At 66.6% G+C, this 14,408-nt stretch overlaps 5 protein-coding genes across 5 annotated transcripts in view; 2 read left to right on the top strand and 3 right to left on the bottom strand.

The window, feature by feature from the left end:
* EMIHUDRAFT_214110 (hypothetical protein) overlaps nucleotides 1–522 on the bottom strand; it is a gene marked incomplete at both ends in the record, with an annotated part of 1,094 nt that extends 572 nt beyond the window's left edge. The window contains 2 exons of the mRNA XM_005764179.1: nucleotides 219–296; nucleotides 442–522. Coding sequence (XP_005764236.1) covers nucleotides 219–296; nucleotides 442–522 — 159 coding nt within the window. The remainder of the gene's footprint in view (nucleotides 1–218; nucleotides 297–441) is intronic.
* Nucleotides 523–1,218: 696 nt separating this feature from the next.
* On the top strand, nucleotides 1,219–4,201 carry EMIHUDRAFT_464937 (hypothetical protein; the record flags this gene model as incomplete). Its single annotated transcript, XM_005764178.1, has 6 exons — nucleotides 1,219–1,543; nucleotides 2,230–2,285; nucleotides 2,359–2,467; nucleotides 3,547–3,623; nucleotides 3,829–3,882; nucleotides 3,960–4,201. Coding segments are annotated over 6 exons (863 nt in total), but the record flags the coding sequence as incomplete, so codon positions are not given.
* Nucleotides 4,202–5,617: 1,416 nt separating this feature from the next.
* EMIHUDRAFT_214107 (hypothetical protein) lies at nucleotides 5,618–7,394 on the bottom strand (the record flags this gene model as incomplete). Its single annotated transcript, XM_005764177.1, has 5 exons — nucleotides 5,618–5,749; nucleotides 5,972–6,101; nucleotides 6,235–6,427; nucleotides 6,569–7,095; nucleotides 7,378–7,394. The coding sequence occupies 5 exons, from the start codon at nucleotides 7,392–7,394 to the stop codon at nucleotides 5,618–5,620; spliced, it is 999 nt and encodes a 332-aa protein (XP_005764234.1).
* A 965-nt stretch (nucleotides 7,395–8,359) lies between these two features.
* EMIHUDRAFT_214106 (hypothetical protein) lies at nucleotides 8,360–13,369 on the top strand (the record flags this gene model as incomplete). The annotated part of the gene is made up of 8 exons (XM_005764176.1): nucleotides 8,360–8,494; nucleotides 9,288–10,397; nucleotides 10,467–10,684; nucleotides 10,760–11,789; nucleotides 12,052–12,416; nucleotides 12,493–12,616; nucleotides 12,702–12,751; nucleotides 12,820–13,369. 8 exons carry the CDS (start codon nucleotides 8,360–8,362, stop codon nucleotides 13,367–13,369), a joined length of 3,582 nt encoding a protein of 1,193 aa, XP_005764233.1.
* Nucleotides 13,370–13,514: 145 nt separating this feature from the next.
* Nucleotides 13,515–14,408, bottom strand: part of EMIHUDRAFT_214105 (hypothetical protein) — a gene marked incomplete at both ends in the record, with an annotated part of 1,106 nt that continues 212 nt past the window's right edge. The window contains 3 exons of the mRNA XM_005764175.1: nucleotides 13,515–13,797; nucleotides 13,894–14,048; nucleotides 14,141–14,272. Coding sequence (XP_005764232.1) covers nucleotides 13,515–13,797; nucleotides 13,894–14,048; nucleotides 14,141–14,272 — 570 coding nt within the window. The remainder of the gene's footprint in view (nucleotides 13,798–13,893; nucleotides 14,049–14,140; nucleotides 14,273–14,408) is intronic.

The following is a 14,408-nucleotide window of genomic DNA, read 5'->3' as shown; positions in this document are numbered from 1 at the left end:
AGGCGTAACACTACTCGACCGAGCGGCTTGCTGTGTGGGCGCCTTCTTGTGGCTCTCGTCGAGAGCGTTTTGGGTCCCGGCGGGTGGGAGAATGTGTGTCGTTGATGTGTCACTGTGTGCGTCACATCGATGTGGAGGACAGCACGGTCGATCCGTCAAAGCGATACACTCGTTCCTATCACGCTGGAAGGCTTGCACGGAGCTCTGTGCCGGCACACAGAAGAGCCGTGCGGCAAGAAGAGCTCGATGGGGAGCGAGAACTGCCAGAGGTGCTCACCCAGGTTTCGGAAGTCCGCCTTGATGCGGTCAGTCCCCCCCAGGTTTGACCGCGCAGCTCGCAAGACTCGTCGAACACTCGTAGCCTTTCTGCGCCTCTGACTCTGCAAGCTATGCGGGAAGAGCAGTTTATTCGCAATATATCGACGAGTTCGAGAGAGCCACAGGCTTTCGCTCGGGAGGGATTGAGTGCGTCGCGACGGACTTCAGGCTACACCTGAAAATCTGACGGTTCTCGCTCCCCATCGAGCTCTTCTTGCCGCACGGCTCTTCTGTGTGCCGGCACAGAGCTCCGTGCAAGCCTTCCAGCGTGATAGGAACGAGTGTATCGCTTCGACGGATCGACCGTGCTTGTTATCCACATCGATATGACGCACACAGTGACACTTCAGACGACACACATTCTCCCACCCGCCGGGACGCAAAACGCTCTCGACGAGAGCCACAAGAAGGCGACCACACAGCAAGCCGCTCGGTCGATCACGTTGCTCGCTCGATGCCGGCGAGCGCATGGCGCACGCCTTGGACGGTGGCGAAGCCAAAAACACCGGCAGTGGCCGTCCGCTGGCGTGAGCGGCGGCGGTCGAGACCTCACCCTTCGTTCGCGCCGACGACCCAACCTCACGCGGAACAACCCAACCCAACCACAACCCAACCCAACACGAAACAACCCAACTCAAAGCACGATTCTCAAGTTGGGCCCTCGGACTGTCACACACAAAAAGAAAACAGACAACCCAAACGTCGTGTCACACACAAACAGACAACCCGAACCGATTAATTCTTTTTCATGCTGTCGCCGACAGCAGGAGCGTCGAGCCTCGCCGCTCGGAGAGTCGGCCAACCTTGGAGCTAGCGAGCGTCGAGCCTCGCCGCTCGGAGAGTCGGCCAACCTTGGAGCTCGACTCACGCCTGGCTCACACCTCAGCACCTCAGCACCGCATGCTGCTCAGCTTCGCACCGTTCCGCGCGCTAGCGACGTCCCTGCTCGGCCTCGGCTCTCCCTCGACCGTGCAGGTCGTCGGCGACGCGTACCTCGACATCATCGCCAAAATCGACGAGCTCCCGCAGTGGGACGGAGACACGGCGATCCGGAGCCCGATCGAGACCGTTGCGGGCGGCTCCGCACTCAACACGGCGGTGCAGCTCTCGGCTCTCTGCCGCACTCGCCGGCAGCGCGACCAGCCGCGGCCGTTCCGCCGCTGCGTGCTCCACTCCCGGGTGGGGTCCGATCTCTACGGCGAGCGCCACCAGCCCAAGACCACCCGTGCCCACGCCACCAGCGTCACCGCCGCAGACGCCGCCTCCCGCGCCGCCTCGACCCGCGCCGCCTCGACCCGCGCCGCCACCCGCCCGCCCGCCTCCCTCTCTCTGCCCATCAATCTCCCTCTCTCTACGACGCCTGGCAGCTCCACAGCCACTGGCGAGCACGACTCCCTTCCACTGACGCCACCGCACGCCCGCAGGCGAGCTCGTCGCCGCCAAGACCCGCGAGGCCGGGGTGACCCTCTCTGCGCGCCGCGAGGGCGGGCAGGGCGTCTGCATCTGCTTGTCGGGACGGCGCGACGCCGCCGCAGAGAGACCCCCGTCGCAGAGAGGCACTCGGCACAGACGGCGGCGAGTCTCTTCGCCACCCCGCCGTGAAGCCCTCCCTCTCTTCTCTCTCGAGGAGCCCTCCTCTCGAGCCGACGCCTGACGCCTCTCCCCCCTCGCCCGCCGCAGCCGCGACCGCGCCTTTGTCTCCTTCAAAGGATCCGTCGCAGACTTGAGCGAGGCGGACCTGGACGTGGGCCGACTGCTCGCCCCAGGCCTCACGCCCCCTCTTGTCGGAGCCCTCGCGCGCGCCCTCTCTGGCGCCTCCTCGGACCCTCTCTCCCGCCACGCCCCAGCCACCCGCCACCTCCACTTCTCGGCCCTGACCTTCTCTCCCCATCTCTCCCCATCTCTCCCCAGGCACCAGCCACCTCCACTTCTCGGCTTACTACGACTGCTCCGGGTTGCAGCCGGCGGTGCCGCGGCCGGCGGCGTGTCAGGGGCGGCTGTGGGGCCCCGGCCTCTCACCTCTCGGACCCTTCCCTGCAGGTGCCTCGGCTGATGGCGCGAGCCAAGGCGGAGCGCGGTGCGACCGTCTCGATTGTGCCTCAGACGGACGCGACAGGCGAGTGGGCAGATTGTGGGAGATTCGTGGGAGGTTGTGGGAGATTCGTGGTGGGAGAAAGGGTGGGCCCCTCGAGCTGGTCTGATCTCGGCTCACCTCGGCTCGGCTCGGCTCACTTCGGCTCATCTCGGCTCACCTCGGCTCATCTCGCTGACCGCAGGCGCCTGGGAGGGGGGGCTCCTCGAGCTGCTCCCGCACACAGACGTGCTGCTCTGCAACCAGCGCGAGGCCGCCTCCATCGCCGGCGTCGCCATCGCCGGCCGACGCGCGACATGGTGCGCGAGCGGGGCTGGCGGCGCGCCAGTGGGGAAGGGGCGAGGCGGAGGAGGAGGAGGAGAGTTGTGCGTGTAGGTACGAGATCTCGGAGGGGGAGATTGTGGGAGATTGTGGGAGAGTAGTGGGAGACTGTGTAGGTACGAGATCTCGGAGGCGGTGCGGCGCTTGCACGCGCGCGGCGCGCCACTCGTCGTGGTGACGCTGGGACCGGACGGCGCGGTGGCCGCGACGGAGCAACAGTGGTGGTTCCAGCCAAACCAGGCGCGAGGCCACCGAGGGCTCGGCCACCCCTTCAGCTCGGGTGTATCTCGGGTGTATCTCGGGTGTATCTCGGGTGTATCTCGGGTGTATCTCGGGTGTATCTCGGGCGTCTCCCGGCTCTATCTCGGGCGCGTCTCGGGCGCAGGAGAGGGCGGTCAAGGACACGACCGGCTGCGGCGACGCCTTCGCCGCCGGCTTCCTCTTCGGCTGGTGCGGGTCGCGAGACGTGCAGCGCGGGCTGGTGTACGGCTGCGCGTGCGGCGCCGCCGCGGTCGGCATCACAGGCGGGTACCTGTCCCGATCCCTCGCCCCGACCCTGCTCCCAACCCTCACCCTCGCCCTCACCCCTCACCCTCACCCTCACCCTCACCCCTCACCCTCACCCCTCACCCCTCACCCTCACCCGCACCCGCACCCGCACCCGCACCCTCACCCGCACCCTCACCCTCACCCTCACCCTCACCCTCACCCCTCGCCCTCACCCTCACCCCTCACCCTCACCCGCACCCGCACCCTCACCCGCACCCGCACCCTCACCCTCACCCCTCACCCCTCGCCCTCATCGGCGCCACCAGGCGGGTCCGAGCCTCTCAGCGCCACGTCTGTCAACGCGTGCATGAGGCGCAACGAGGGGGTGCAGCGCGCGCGCGAGGTGCCGAGTCTCGCACGATCTCGGACCATCTCGGACTCACTCAGACTCTCTCGGAGTCTCTCGGAGTCTCGGACAGTCTCGGACTCTCTCGGGTCTAGTGACGCGCCTCTCGTGCCGCCGCCGGGATCTCGGCTCATCTCGGCTCATCTCGGCTCATCTCAGCTCATCTCGGCTCCTCTCGGCTCATCTCGGCTCTCGCTGCAAGGTGCGAACGCCGCGCACCGCCGCCGCCGGCGCGAGCGCAGAGGCGGAGGGGGAGGCCCGCTAGCGCAGCGTCGGCCTTGCTGCTTCGAGGGCCGGGCGGCGCCGCTTCAGAGGTCCGGTGGCGTGTCGTAGGCCTTCTTCTCGGAGGAGAACCTGTCGGACGGCAGAGTGTGCGCCGAGGCGGACGAGGACGAGGACGAGGACGAGGACGAGGACGAGGACGAGAGCGTCTTCGATGTGGGGTCTTGACATGTTGCGGGTGTGGAGCCACACTCGTTGTGGTGCGTGTGGGGGCGCTCGAGTGTGGGCAGCGCGGTAGACGCACTCTCCAGTCACGCGCGCGCGCCAGCACACATTTAGATACTCCCTTCAGCATAAAAAAATGCTTGATGCCTGAAAAGAAGAAAGTTTGTGCGTCACCACGCTCACGCGCTTCTACCAACCACACACTGCACGTGTGACACATTGGTCACGGCTCACGCTGCCACTGACGCGCCACGCTTACTGACAGGAACGATCTCACCGCTCACACCTCATCCTTGGCTGCACCGCGCCGCGTCTTACTGTTCGCCTTTTTTCGCTTTCGCTTGACGCGCATCCGCTCCTCGTGCGACTCGCCATAGGTGGGGGCCTACACGGAGAGAGGGGACTCTTTCGTGAGAGGGCTGGAGGGTGGCGAGGATCCGGGCTTGCGGGCGCCTCTGGCGCGTCGCGCGGCGGCTTGTTGGCCTGCTCCCTCTTGAGGTGTCCGCCGTCAAAATCCTGCGCGGGGTGGCGGTGTGCTGCTCACGCGACGGCGATCGTGCGGGAGGGCCTGGCTGCAGCGCGTCGCCTTCATCCGCTTCAGGAAGTCTATCAGCTCCGCTCTGCTCGCGACTTTGTCGCCATCGCCGTCCGCCATGCGCATCAGGACGTCGACGCCAAAGTTCTCCGCGCCCATGGCGGAGGAGCCCTGCTTGAGAAGGTCGAGCAGCGCCGGCGCCTCGGCCTCACTCACAGAGCCGTCCTCGTCCTCGTCGACAGCGTACAGCCAGTCGTCCACCACCGTGAGGATCTCCTCCTGCGAGATGACGCGCGGTCCGAGGGCGTGGCTGCCAGAAAGGAGGAGGCAGAGCGTCAAGGCTAGCGTCGGTGAAGGGCACATCCACTCGTGGGACAGGAATGCGGTGACCACCGAGCGCCTCGCGCGCGCGGCGCCGACCAGAACGCGTAAAAAAAAGATTGCGAATTCGGCACCCCAAGTGCTCCAAGTTTGAAGAAGCTTGGTGCTTGCAGCGAGAATCGGCGAGGGACTGCGAAGGGAGATAGGAAGAGGCAGACGACCAAGGGTTAGGGTGGGCGACGGCTAGCACCACACCTCTCCCCTTAAAATCCCTGTGTGGTGGCGGCGTGCCGTCCTCCCATCCCTCCCTTGGGTTGACCGTTTTCTTTCTTTCTTTGCCATGCGCGCGGACCACGCTTGCAGGGGGACCGGGAGGCGGTAAGTCGTCGTCGCCCGGCGCTGCTTGCAGCACCCATGGCGATGGCGCTAAGAGGTTCCTCTTTTCTGCGCCCCCCCGCAAGGCGCGCGATACACGGGTCCAAGTGCCCAAGGGTGCTTCTCGGCCGGCCCTGGATGTGAGGCTACACCAACTGCACTCCAAGTGCTCCAAGATCCTTACAACATCGCACAGCACTTAACGTGAGTGTCCTATGAGCACCACAAACCGACACCCCATAGCCATACCCTCTCGCCGCGCCGCCCGCCGACGCCCAAACCCCAAGCCAACGCCCCCCCGCCCGCCCGTGCGTCACATTTTCACGATGCTGACGTAGAGGCTCTCGCCCTCACGCACCTCCTGCTCCAGCCAGCAGCGGGTCGGGTTCTCGCGGCGGCCCGCCTGATGCCGCGCGGTCCCCGTCGCCTCGGTCGCCTTGATCGCCTCGAGGAAGAAGGCGGGCAGGTCGTCGCCCAGCCGGCGCGAGCGGCGGACGGCGGCGGGGGGGACGCCGGCGAGTGCGGCCGCCCGCCTAGAGGAGGAATGCTCCGAGAAGGTTCGTGGGTGTGAGGCTCGAGCCAGGGCCCCGCACAGGGCCCAGCCGTGCCTACTCCAACTCAGGGACGCGAAATGTGAGTCACTGCTCCACGACAGTGGGTCCCGCACTGGCCGACGGCGGCCGCGCCGCATCTCGTCGAAGTCGTAGATCCATCGGTGCTCGTAGTTGCGAAAGATGTTGTTGATGACCGTCGCTGCCGAGGCGGGCTCGCCCAGCCCGCCCATCGGTGGGAAGCGCCTACCTCGGGCGGTTCTCGGGTGCTGACGGCTCTCTCCCCAGCCCTTCCGCGGGTGGTCCGTGGGTGGTCCGTCGCCTCGCGTGCTCCTGCAGGAAGGGGTCGGTCTCGCGGTTGACGTAGCCCCGCATGTACTTGTCCAAGTCGGGCGTCGTGATTCGGAGGATGCCTGTCGACCGCTCAAGACCGCGGCTGTTGAGTGTGGCTGAATGACGCGTGTGCCTCTTCTGGAGTTGCTCAGATACTCCTTGCCAATGTGTTCCGCATCTAGGGCAAGGAGCGCCGCCCGGGCGCAGCACGCGGTACGCCTCCGCGAGGAAGGCCGCGCCTGCGAGGTACGACAGGGGGCGCGGCGAGGTGCTTCGAGGGTGCACAGGCTGCGAGAAGGAGAAGTGCAGCAGCGGCTCTGGGCCCGGCGCAGCAGCCATGGCGCGGGCAACGACCAGAAAGTGTCTCGGGAGTGGCGTACTATTACCGTCCCGCGGCAGGATGTGCTCGAACATGTGCTCCGAGTAGACGGCGTCGAAGGAGCCGTCGGCGAAGGGCAGCCCCTGCCCGGCGACGAGCCGCATGATGAGCCGCCCCGTCCGCCAGTCCTCGCAGACCACTCCGCTCGGAAGCCGCGTGAAGACCATGTCCGCATTGAGCCAGCCGTCGCCGCACTTGTTCCACCAGTCGCCACCGACCTGCAAGAAGCGCACGCCCTCTGCCGAAAGCTGCGCCGCAGAGACGAAGGTGCCATTGACACGCTGCTGCGACTTCTCTGACTCAAGCGCCTCGCGACCGCGCAGGTGTCCGGCACCGAAGCGGCAGACATTGCACTGACCCTGTATGCACGCGTATCGTCGCTCCTCGAGCTGCGCGGCGCGTGGCTCGAGATGCAAGCCGGGCAGAGGCGCGGCGGCGGCTGGCCACGTCAACAACGTATAGCAGATCGCGAGGAGGGCTGCGATGGTCAGCGTCGTGCGACGGCGTGTGCCGCCGAGCAGCTGGCTCCTACCACGGCGCGTCGATCTCGCGTCAGGTGGCGTGAAGCGACGGAACGACATTGCTATCAACTACGGCGCCTCGATCGAGCGGAGTAAAAAAATTTGGTCGTCGGGCGCCGTTGCAGCACGCATCGCCCTTTCTTTCTTTCGGCATCGCCCTCCTCTCGTAGTGCGGCTGCTTTCTTTCTTTCTCTTGGTTGGAGCACAAGACACAGAGGAGAGCTCACACAGGATCACAGCGGGAGGAAAGCGGCGAGTCGCAATTCCAGGGGTCGTTGTGGCGGGCCACCCTGTCCCGGAAGGCATGGATCGCGGAGCCCACAGGACCCAAAAGAAAAGAGCTACCAGAGCGCGGAGCCAACATCGATGTGACACCGCGGTGCCACGCACAGGGTCTCTCTTCTCGCGCGCGTAGACAGACACCGTATCGTAGTGTTGTGCGAGGGTCCCAGTGGTACATAGTATAAAAATTCTTTCTGAAAAAGAAAGAAAGAAAACAGACAACTCAAAGGGAGGGATGGGAGGACGGCACGCCGCCACCACACAGGGATTTTAAGGAGAGGTGTGTGGTGCGATAGCCGTCGCCCACCCTATCCCTTGGTCGTCTGCCTCTTCCTATCTCTCTTCGCAGTCTCTCGCCGATTCTCGCTGCAACCTTCATGCCACCTAGCGGTCGTCCCACTCTCGTCGTTCTCTCCCTTGTCACTTCCTCCTCTGTCGCGTCGTTCTCTTCTGCCTCGTCCTGCGACGCCGCCGCCTGCCGGTCCCTTGTTCTCGCGGCTTCTTTCGCCTTTCGGCGCAACTCCGTCCTCCTCGCGGCGTATCCTGGCCCCTCGAGTCTATCGAGCTCCCCTCGCGCAAGGACCACATTTCTGACTCCCACTCCGATCATTTGCCTACAGGTCATGTTGTTGCTCAGGTCCACTCTCTCTTCGAACACTCGTGCCTCTACGGATGATGCCGGCGCTGGGGTCCCCTTCGGATGCATCGTGACATCTGACAACTGGATTTCCACTGGTTCGTCCTCCTCGGAGTCATCTTCCCCGTCCTCCTTCCGCTCGGCTCTTCGCTCGGTACGTTCGGTGTGGCTCACCCTCCATGCCGTGAACAGGCGCTTTATCCACCCTATATTCTTCTCTCGTTCCTCTGCCCGTGCCTTGGTCTTGTCGTTGTTTCGCACCCATGTCTGTATGGCAATCGAGGCTGCCTTCCCCACTACCTGTAGTTCACTCGTCACCTCTCCCGCGAGCTCCCTTCTCTTTCTTTCGGGTATGGAGTCCGTGAGTGCGGGTAGCGTGCAGGCAATCACGGGCGCTATTTTGTCGTACTCCTCTTCGGCGAGCGCTCCAAATCTAGACCCTTTCGCCTTTAAGGAGGCTGCCCTCGCTCGTCTCAGGAATGTGGCGGTGTCTTTTGAGTCCGGCGCCTCCCGTTCAACTCTTGCTGTCGCCCTCGCTGTGTGTTTGTCGAGCTTCCGCATGAAGTGACGCGCCTCTTCCTTATTTCCAGCGCAGCTGCCGCTCAGTATGTGCGCCAACGACGCCTGTGGTGGCTCACTGTCTTCTTGTTTCCAGTCGTCCCAGTCTCCCAGTTCCCCGCGTCTCCTCCTTGCCTCGCGCGCCCCTTTTGTGGCCTCATCCCTAGCCGCCTTGCACGCTCTGCATCCCCAGAACGCACTTCTCGTGGCGGGGCCCCTCGTTCCCCGTTTCTTTTCCCCCTCTAGAATACGCCTGTGGTGTGCCCCGTGTGGCACCCCGACCTGTTGTCTCACCCTGGCCCCCAAGATCGTTTTGGTCGTCACATTGTGATCCCCGACGTCGTCAAATGTCGCCCGCCTGTCCTTCCCCCCGTTCTCGTCCGGTAATCTCATCTTATTATCCCATCGATGCTTGAGGCTGGCTACTGCCACTTCGCTCCACAACCGTCCCGCCACCCCTGCCGTGTGCGATCCTGGCCTCACTGTCTTTCGATATTGCTCGCACACCCACTCGTGCGCGCTCTTACACATGTGTCCCTACGTCCATTCTTTTTGATCGCACCCCACTCCCATTTACACACCACGTCCGAAAAATTCTTTTTGTTCGCGCCAGGACTCGCGCCCTCCACAGACCCGAGCCTGGTCCTGGACAGGTCTGTCCTGCACACACTCGCATGCTGTCCGAGGACCCGCCCCATCCTGGACTGCTCCAGCGTCTCAAGGTCACGAGCCGAGAGTGGCGCGACTTCGTGAGCTGCTTGCCGGGCTGCACGCTGCTCTTCCTCGGCCGGACGGAGCACCATCCTCTCGCGGCTGTCGTCTGGCACCCGCCAGCGGCGCGACACGCAGCATCTATCGAGGCGCTCTTCGCCAAACAGGGAGGATGCAGCGTGCGGCCCACCGGAGCACCGCGAGAGGTGGTTCTCGCAGCAGGACGGACGGTGCTGGTTGTCGAGGCGACTGAGTTCGCACGGCTCCTCCTCAAGCGAAGCCCGCAATGGCTCTCGGCGCTCTTTGCCGCCCAGGCTCCAGAGTTCGAGCACGCAGGCTGGCAAAGGCTGACGGCGGAAGCAGACCAAGACACACTAGCCGGCCCTCTGTTTGCGCGTGCGTGCGTGCACCAGGCGGTGGGGCGGCTCAAGCAGTCGGGCTCGGTAGTGGCGGCAGACGAGGAGCCGCCGGCGCTGCGCGCTGCCGCGGCCACGGCAGTCGCCCTGCTCCGGCAAGGGCACCGGCTCGCGCCGGGCAGTCCCGCCCCGCCCGCCTCTCTCCTCGAGCGCCTCAGCGAGCCTAGCGACTGGCCGAGGCACGCGAGGCCGGGCCTGCTCGCTGACGCGCTCGCCGCGGCGCAAGAGCACTGCGCCGCCATCGACACGCACAGCCGGTCTGCGCCGTCCGCGAGCGAGGTGTCGCGGCTGCCTCTCCTCGAGGAGTGGCTGGCCGGGCTCGACCAGCTTCTGCACGACCCCGACGGCGATGCCAGCCTCCTCCATCCGGGCGCCTCCCAACCCCCTGCGCCCGGATTTGAGGAGTTGAAGGATGCGGTGCCCGACCTGCTCGAGCGGCTCGGCCGACCGGTCGAGCCGCGCAGCGTCGTGCTGGCTGTGCGGAGCGGCTCGCACCTCTACGGCCTCGCCACGGGCGCGAGTGACGAGGACTACACCATCCTCTACCTCTCGCCGGCGCGGGAGGCGCTGCGGCTCCGCCCGCCACGCGCGCAGTTCGAGTCGCACGGCTCGTCCTCCTTCGGCGCGGACAAGGCCGGAGAGCTCGAGTGCACCGGCACCGAGCTCGCTAGCTACGTGGAGCACCTGACGCGCGGCAACCCGAGGGTGGTCGAGCTGCTCTGGCTGGGCTGCGACGCGAATCACGCGAGATGACCCGAGGCCGTCCGAGAGTAGGTTGTCGAGCTGCTCTGGCTGCCCGAAGGCGCGGCGCTGCGGGCGGCTTGGCCGTGGCCGGAGCTCGTCGCGCAGCGGGAGCTCTTCCGCAACCAGCGCACAGTCGGGCAGTACGTCGGGCTGATTCGCGAGCGGCTGCACCGGGCGCGAGGGCTGCTGGCGCAGGCCGGCTCGCCGCCGCAGGCCTGCAGCGACTCGGTGGTGGCGGGCGTAAACAAGTGCACGAGGGGGCCGCTCGCTACTCGCGTGTGCCTCGCCCACGACTCACAGGTGCCGCTGCCAACCACTCGCAGGTGCCTCTACCACGCGCTGCACAAGCTGTACGACGCGCAGAGGCTCGTCGCGGGCGAGGCGCTGCACGTGGCGTCGCGCGGCGAGGAGCGCGACCGCATCCTCGCCGCGCGCCGCCTCGGCGGCCCTCCCTTCGCCGCGCAGCTCGACCTGCTGGACGAGGTCGAGGCAGCGGTCGGCCGCCTCGTCGCATCGCTCGCGGGTCGCGGCCCTCCGCTGCCGCCAGAGGCGGACGTCAGCCAGCTCTCGAGCTGGCTGCTCTCCGTCCGCCGCCGGCAGCTCGCCGCCCTCGAGCCCCCTCCGGCCCGTCCGGTGCGCTCGGCGTCATCGTCAGGGGGCAGTGGCGCGGAGCCCGCTGGCGAGGAGGACTCAGCCGAGGTCGCATCGTGCTTGCGGCAGCTCGAGGAGGAGCACGGGGTGGCGCTGCTCTTCTGCGCCGAGGTGTCCTCCCGCGTCATCGGCTCCTCGCACAGCCGGTCGGACCACGATTTGGTCGCCGTCTTTGTGCCTCCGCCCGCCGCGTACCTGTCGATCGAGGCGCCGCGCAAGAAGCTGTCCGCCTCCTTCGCCACTGCCGGCTGCACGGCCGTGGACGTGGTCGCTTACGAGCTGCGGCACGCCTCCTCGATGCTCGCGTCCAACAACCCGACCCTGTTTGAGGCGCTGCGCTCGCCAATCGTGTATGCGGCGACTGAGCCGTTCGCCTCTGGCGCGCGCGCCCTGGCCGAGCGCTACGACGCGCTCGCCCTCGCCGCGTCGTGGCTGCACCACGCCAAGCGCAACCACGTCGACTTCATCGCGGGGGCGAGCCGGCGGGGCGAGGAGGGGCCGGTGCGCAAAAAGTACCTGCACGTGTTGCGGCCGCTCCTCTCGGTGCGCTGGCTGCGCGAGCGAGGCCGGCTCGAGCTGCCGGCGGAGGGAGGAGAGTGCCCGGAAGACGACGCGACTGAAGTCGATCCCGCGGCGGAGCGCTGGCCGCCGCAGCAGCTGCAGCAGCTGCTCTCGTCGCTGGGCGCTGCGGAGGGCGACGCGGTGTACGCCGAGATGAGGGCCGCGCTAGGCGCGCCCGCTGCCCTCGCGGCAGTCATCAGGAGCCTCGACAAATCTCGCTGAATCTCGGCGAATCTCGGCTGTAGGAGCGCTGCTGCTCCCCTCTCGGCGGGGCGAGCTGCAGCAGAGCGCTCCGCGTGTGCCGAGCCTCGACGCTTTCATCGAGAGGGAGCTCGCCGAGGCGGGCGGCTGCGGGCGGAGGGAGGGCTGAAGAGAAGCTGTTCATACTGTGTGCTGTGAGCAGGCGGAGGGGTGGCTCGCGGAGCGAAGGAGGCGGCAGCGGGACGGCGGCACGCGCCACTCGGCCCGCGCGCTCGCCGCGTGTGATGCGCTCTGTGTGGCATCGATCCAGGCGGCGGCGGCGGGGCACAGTGGTGGCGGTGACACTGCCAGCGGGTGGGTTGGCGGTGCGGCAGCATCCTCCGACCAGCCCGGGCTGGACGAGATCGGCCTTCGCTACGCGACCATCGAAGAGACCGCCACAGGGCGCGACAAGTACCTCGGTGGCGACAAGACTTCGGCTGGCCAGGGCTTCACGAGGCACTATGCGGCGCTGCTCGAGCCGCTCCGCCCCCTTGTGGGCGTGACACTCCTCGAAATCGGCGTCTGGTACGCCCTCGATGCCCCCCACCCTTGCCCACTCCCCGCCTCCTTCCCCCCACTCTCAGCGCCGCGCCATGTGCAGGTACGGCGCATCGCTCGCCATGTGGTCCGACTACCTCGGGCCGACCGCCCGCATCATCGGCATTGACTGCTCGCTTGCCCGCTTCCGGAGGCGTGGAGGGGGCGGGCACCTGCAGACGGGCCCAGTCGGGACTGAGATGGGAATGAGGACCGAGTAGGCACCTCCCGGAGCTGCGCAGGAAGGGCGCCTTCCGCGCTGCCGAGCCGCAGACTCACGAGTTGGACACCGCGTCGGAGGCGTTCGTCTCGCTCGTCGCACGGTCCTCGGCTGAGCGTGCGGGACGACGCCGTGAGCCGCGCCTCTTCACGCCTGTTATCCCTTGAAAAGGCTGCCTCGGCTGCACATCGTCCTCGACGACGGCGACCACACGGCCCTCTCCCAGTGGCGCCTCCTCCGCCTCCTCTGGCCCAGGCTGCTGCCGGGCGGCGTTTACGTCATCGAGGATGTCGTTCAGCCGGGCGCTTTCTTCGCTCCCAGCGCCTTCGGTGCCGTGCTCGGCGCCGTTGCAAACGAGAGCTACCCTCGCTCCGCCGAGGTCAATCGCGAGCGTGAGCGTGTCGTCTCTGCTGCACGCGCCGCCGCGGTCGCGGAAGTCGAGCACGCGCGGCGGGCGGTCGCCCACGCCACGGCCGCTCGTGAGCGGGCGGGAGACGGGCGCGACCGGGCGGCGATCGAGAGCGCGCTCGCCGCAAAAGTGAGCGCGCTCGAGGCTCTCGAGGCAGAGGGAGGGCCGCGAATAGGGGAGCGGAGGGCACGTGCCGCGGCGAGGGAGTTTGACGCTAGCGTCCAGAGCGCCGCCGCGCTCGCGGCAGAGGCAGAGTCGGTCGAGGTAAGGCGCATGTGCGTCGTGATCAGGAAGAAGGGGGGGGGGGAGTGAGGCTGAGGACATAGAGCAGTTCTGTATTCACACGAAACTACTTGATAATCGTTTTTACATTTTAGCGTTGTGTGAGTCGACAGAAGAGGGCTGGGGAAGACACACTGACACACAGAGTGTAACAGAGAATTAAGGCCAGGAAGGCTCACGCTGCCGCGGAGGTCGCTCGGGACCTGCTGCTGCTCGTCTGCCGCCTCGGCTTCTGCCCGCCCGCAGACCCCTCGCCTCCGGCCGCCGCCCTGCCGCGCTTGCCTCCCCTTTGGGCCGCGGTAGCGGGAAGATGCTCGGGGTGGCCGTCCTTGTCGTCGCGCCACTGCCCGTTGTATGAGGAGCCGTCATTGTACGTGATCCGGCCGCGTCCGACTCGCTCGCCCTTGTCCGAGACCCACCACTCCCCCGCGTAGACCGTGCCATCGGCCCGCATGTACCTGGCGGGGGTGGGGGAGGGCGAGAATCTAGGAGGAACGATACGCGCTATCATCATACGACCGGGCCTCTCGTCCCTAGTACGTCGGGGTTCGCACCGGCCCTCCCCGACTCGCTCGCCCTCGACCCACTCCCCGGTGAACGAGGAGCCGTCTGCGCGCGTCCACGTCCCCTGCCCGTGCGGCTTGCCGTGTTGGTACTCGCCGCGGAAGGAGTCGCCGTCTGACCACTTGGCGAATCCGGAGCCATGCTCCTGCGGTCAATGTGTGGAGCAAGGTGAACGGAGACGCGTCGCAGAAGGGGCGACAGACACAGATGCCCTCGCTGCCGCGCCTTGCCCCGTACCCACTGCCCAACGTAGGTCGCCCCGGACGACTCTGAGTACTTGCCCTCGCCATGCCAGTCGTCGTCCTCCCACTCGCCATCGTACACGTCGCCCTCGGCATAGACCGCCTTCCCTCTGCCGCACTGCCTGCCCTAGAGTCACGAGGGTAGGCGCGCTCAGACGGCACCGTTCACTGCGGTGTTGGCGTGCTCTCTCTCTCTCTCTCTCACTCTCTCTCTCTCTCTCTCTCTCTCTCTCTCTCTCTCTCTCTCTCGCTCTCTCTCTCTG

This window comes from Emiliania huxleyi (genome assembly GCF_000372725.1).
Source record: "Emiliania huxleyi CCMP1516 unplaced genomic scaffold EMIHUscaffold_60, whole genome shotgun sequence".
Classification (NCBI taxonomy): domain Eukaryota; phylum Haptophyta; order Isochrysidales; family Noelaerhabdaceae; genus Emiliania; species Emiliania huxleyi.
Note: the sequence above shows the minus strand (reverse complement) of the source record. Positions and strands in the feature narration are given on the sequence as shown.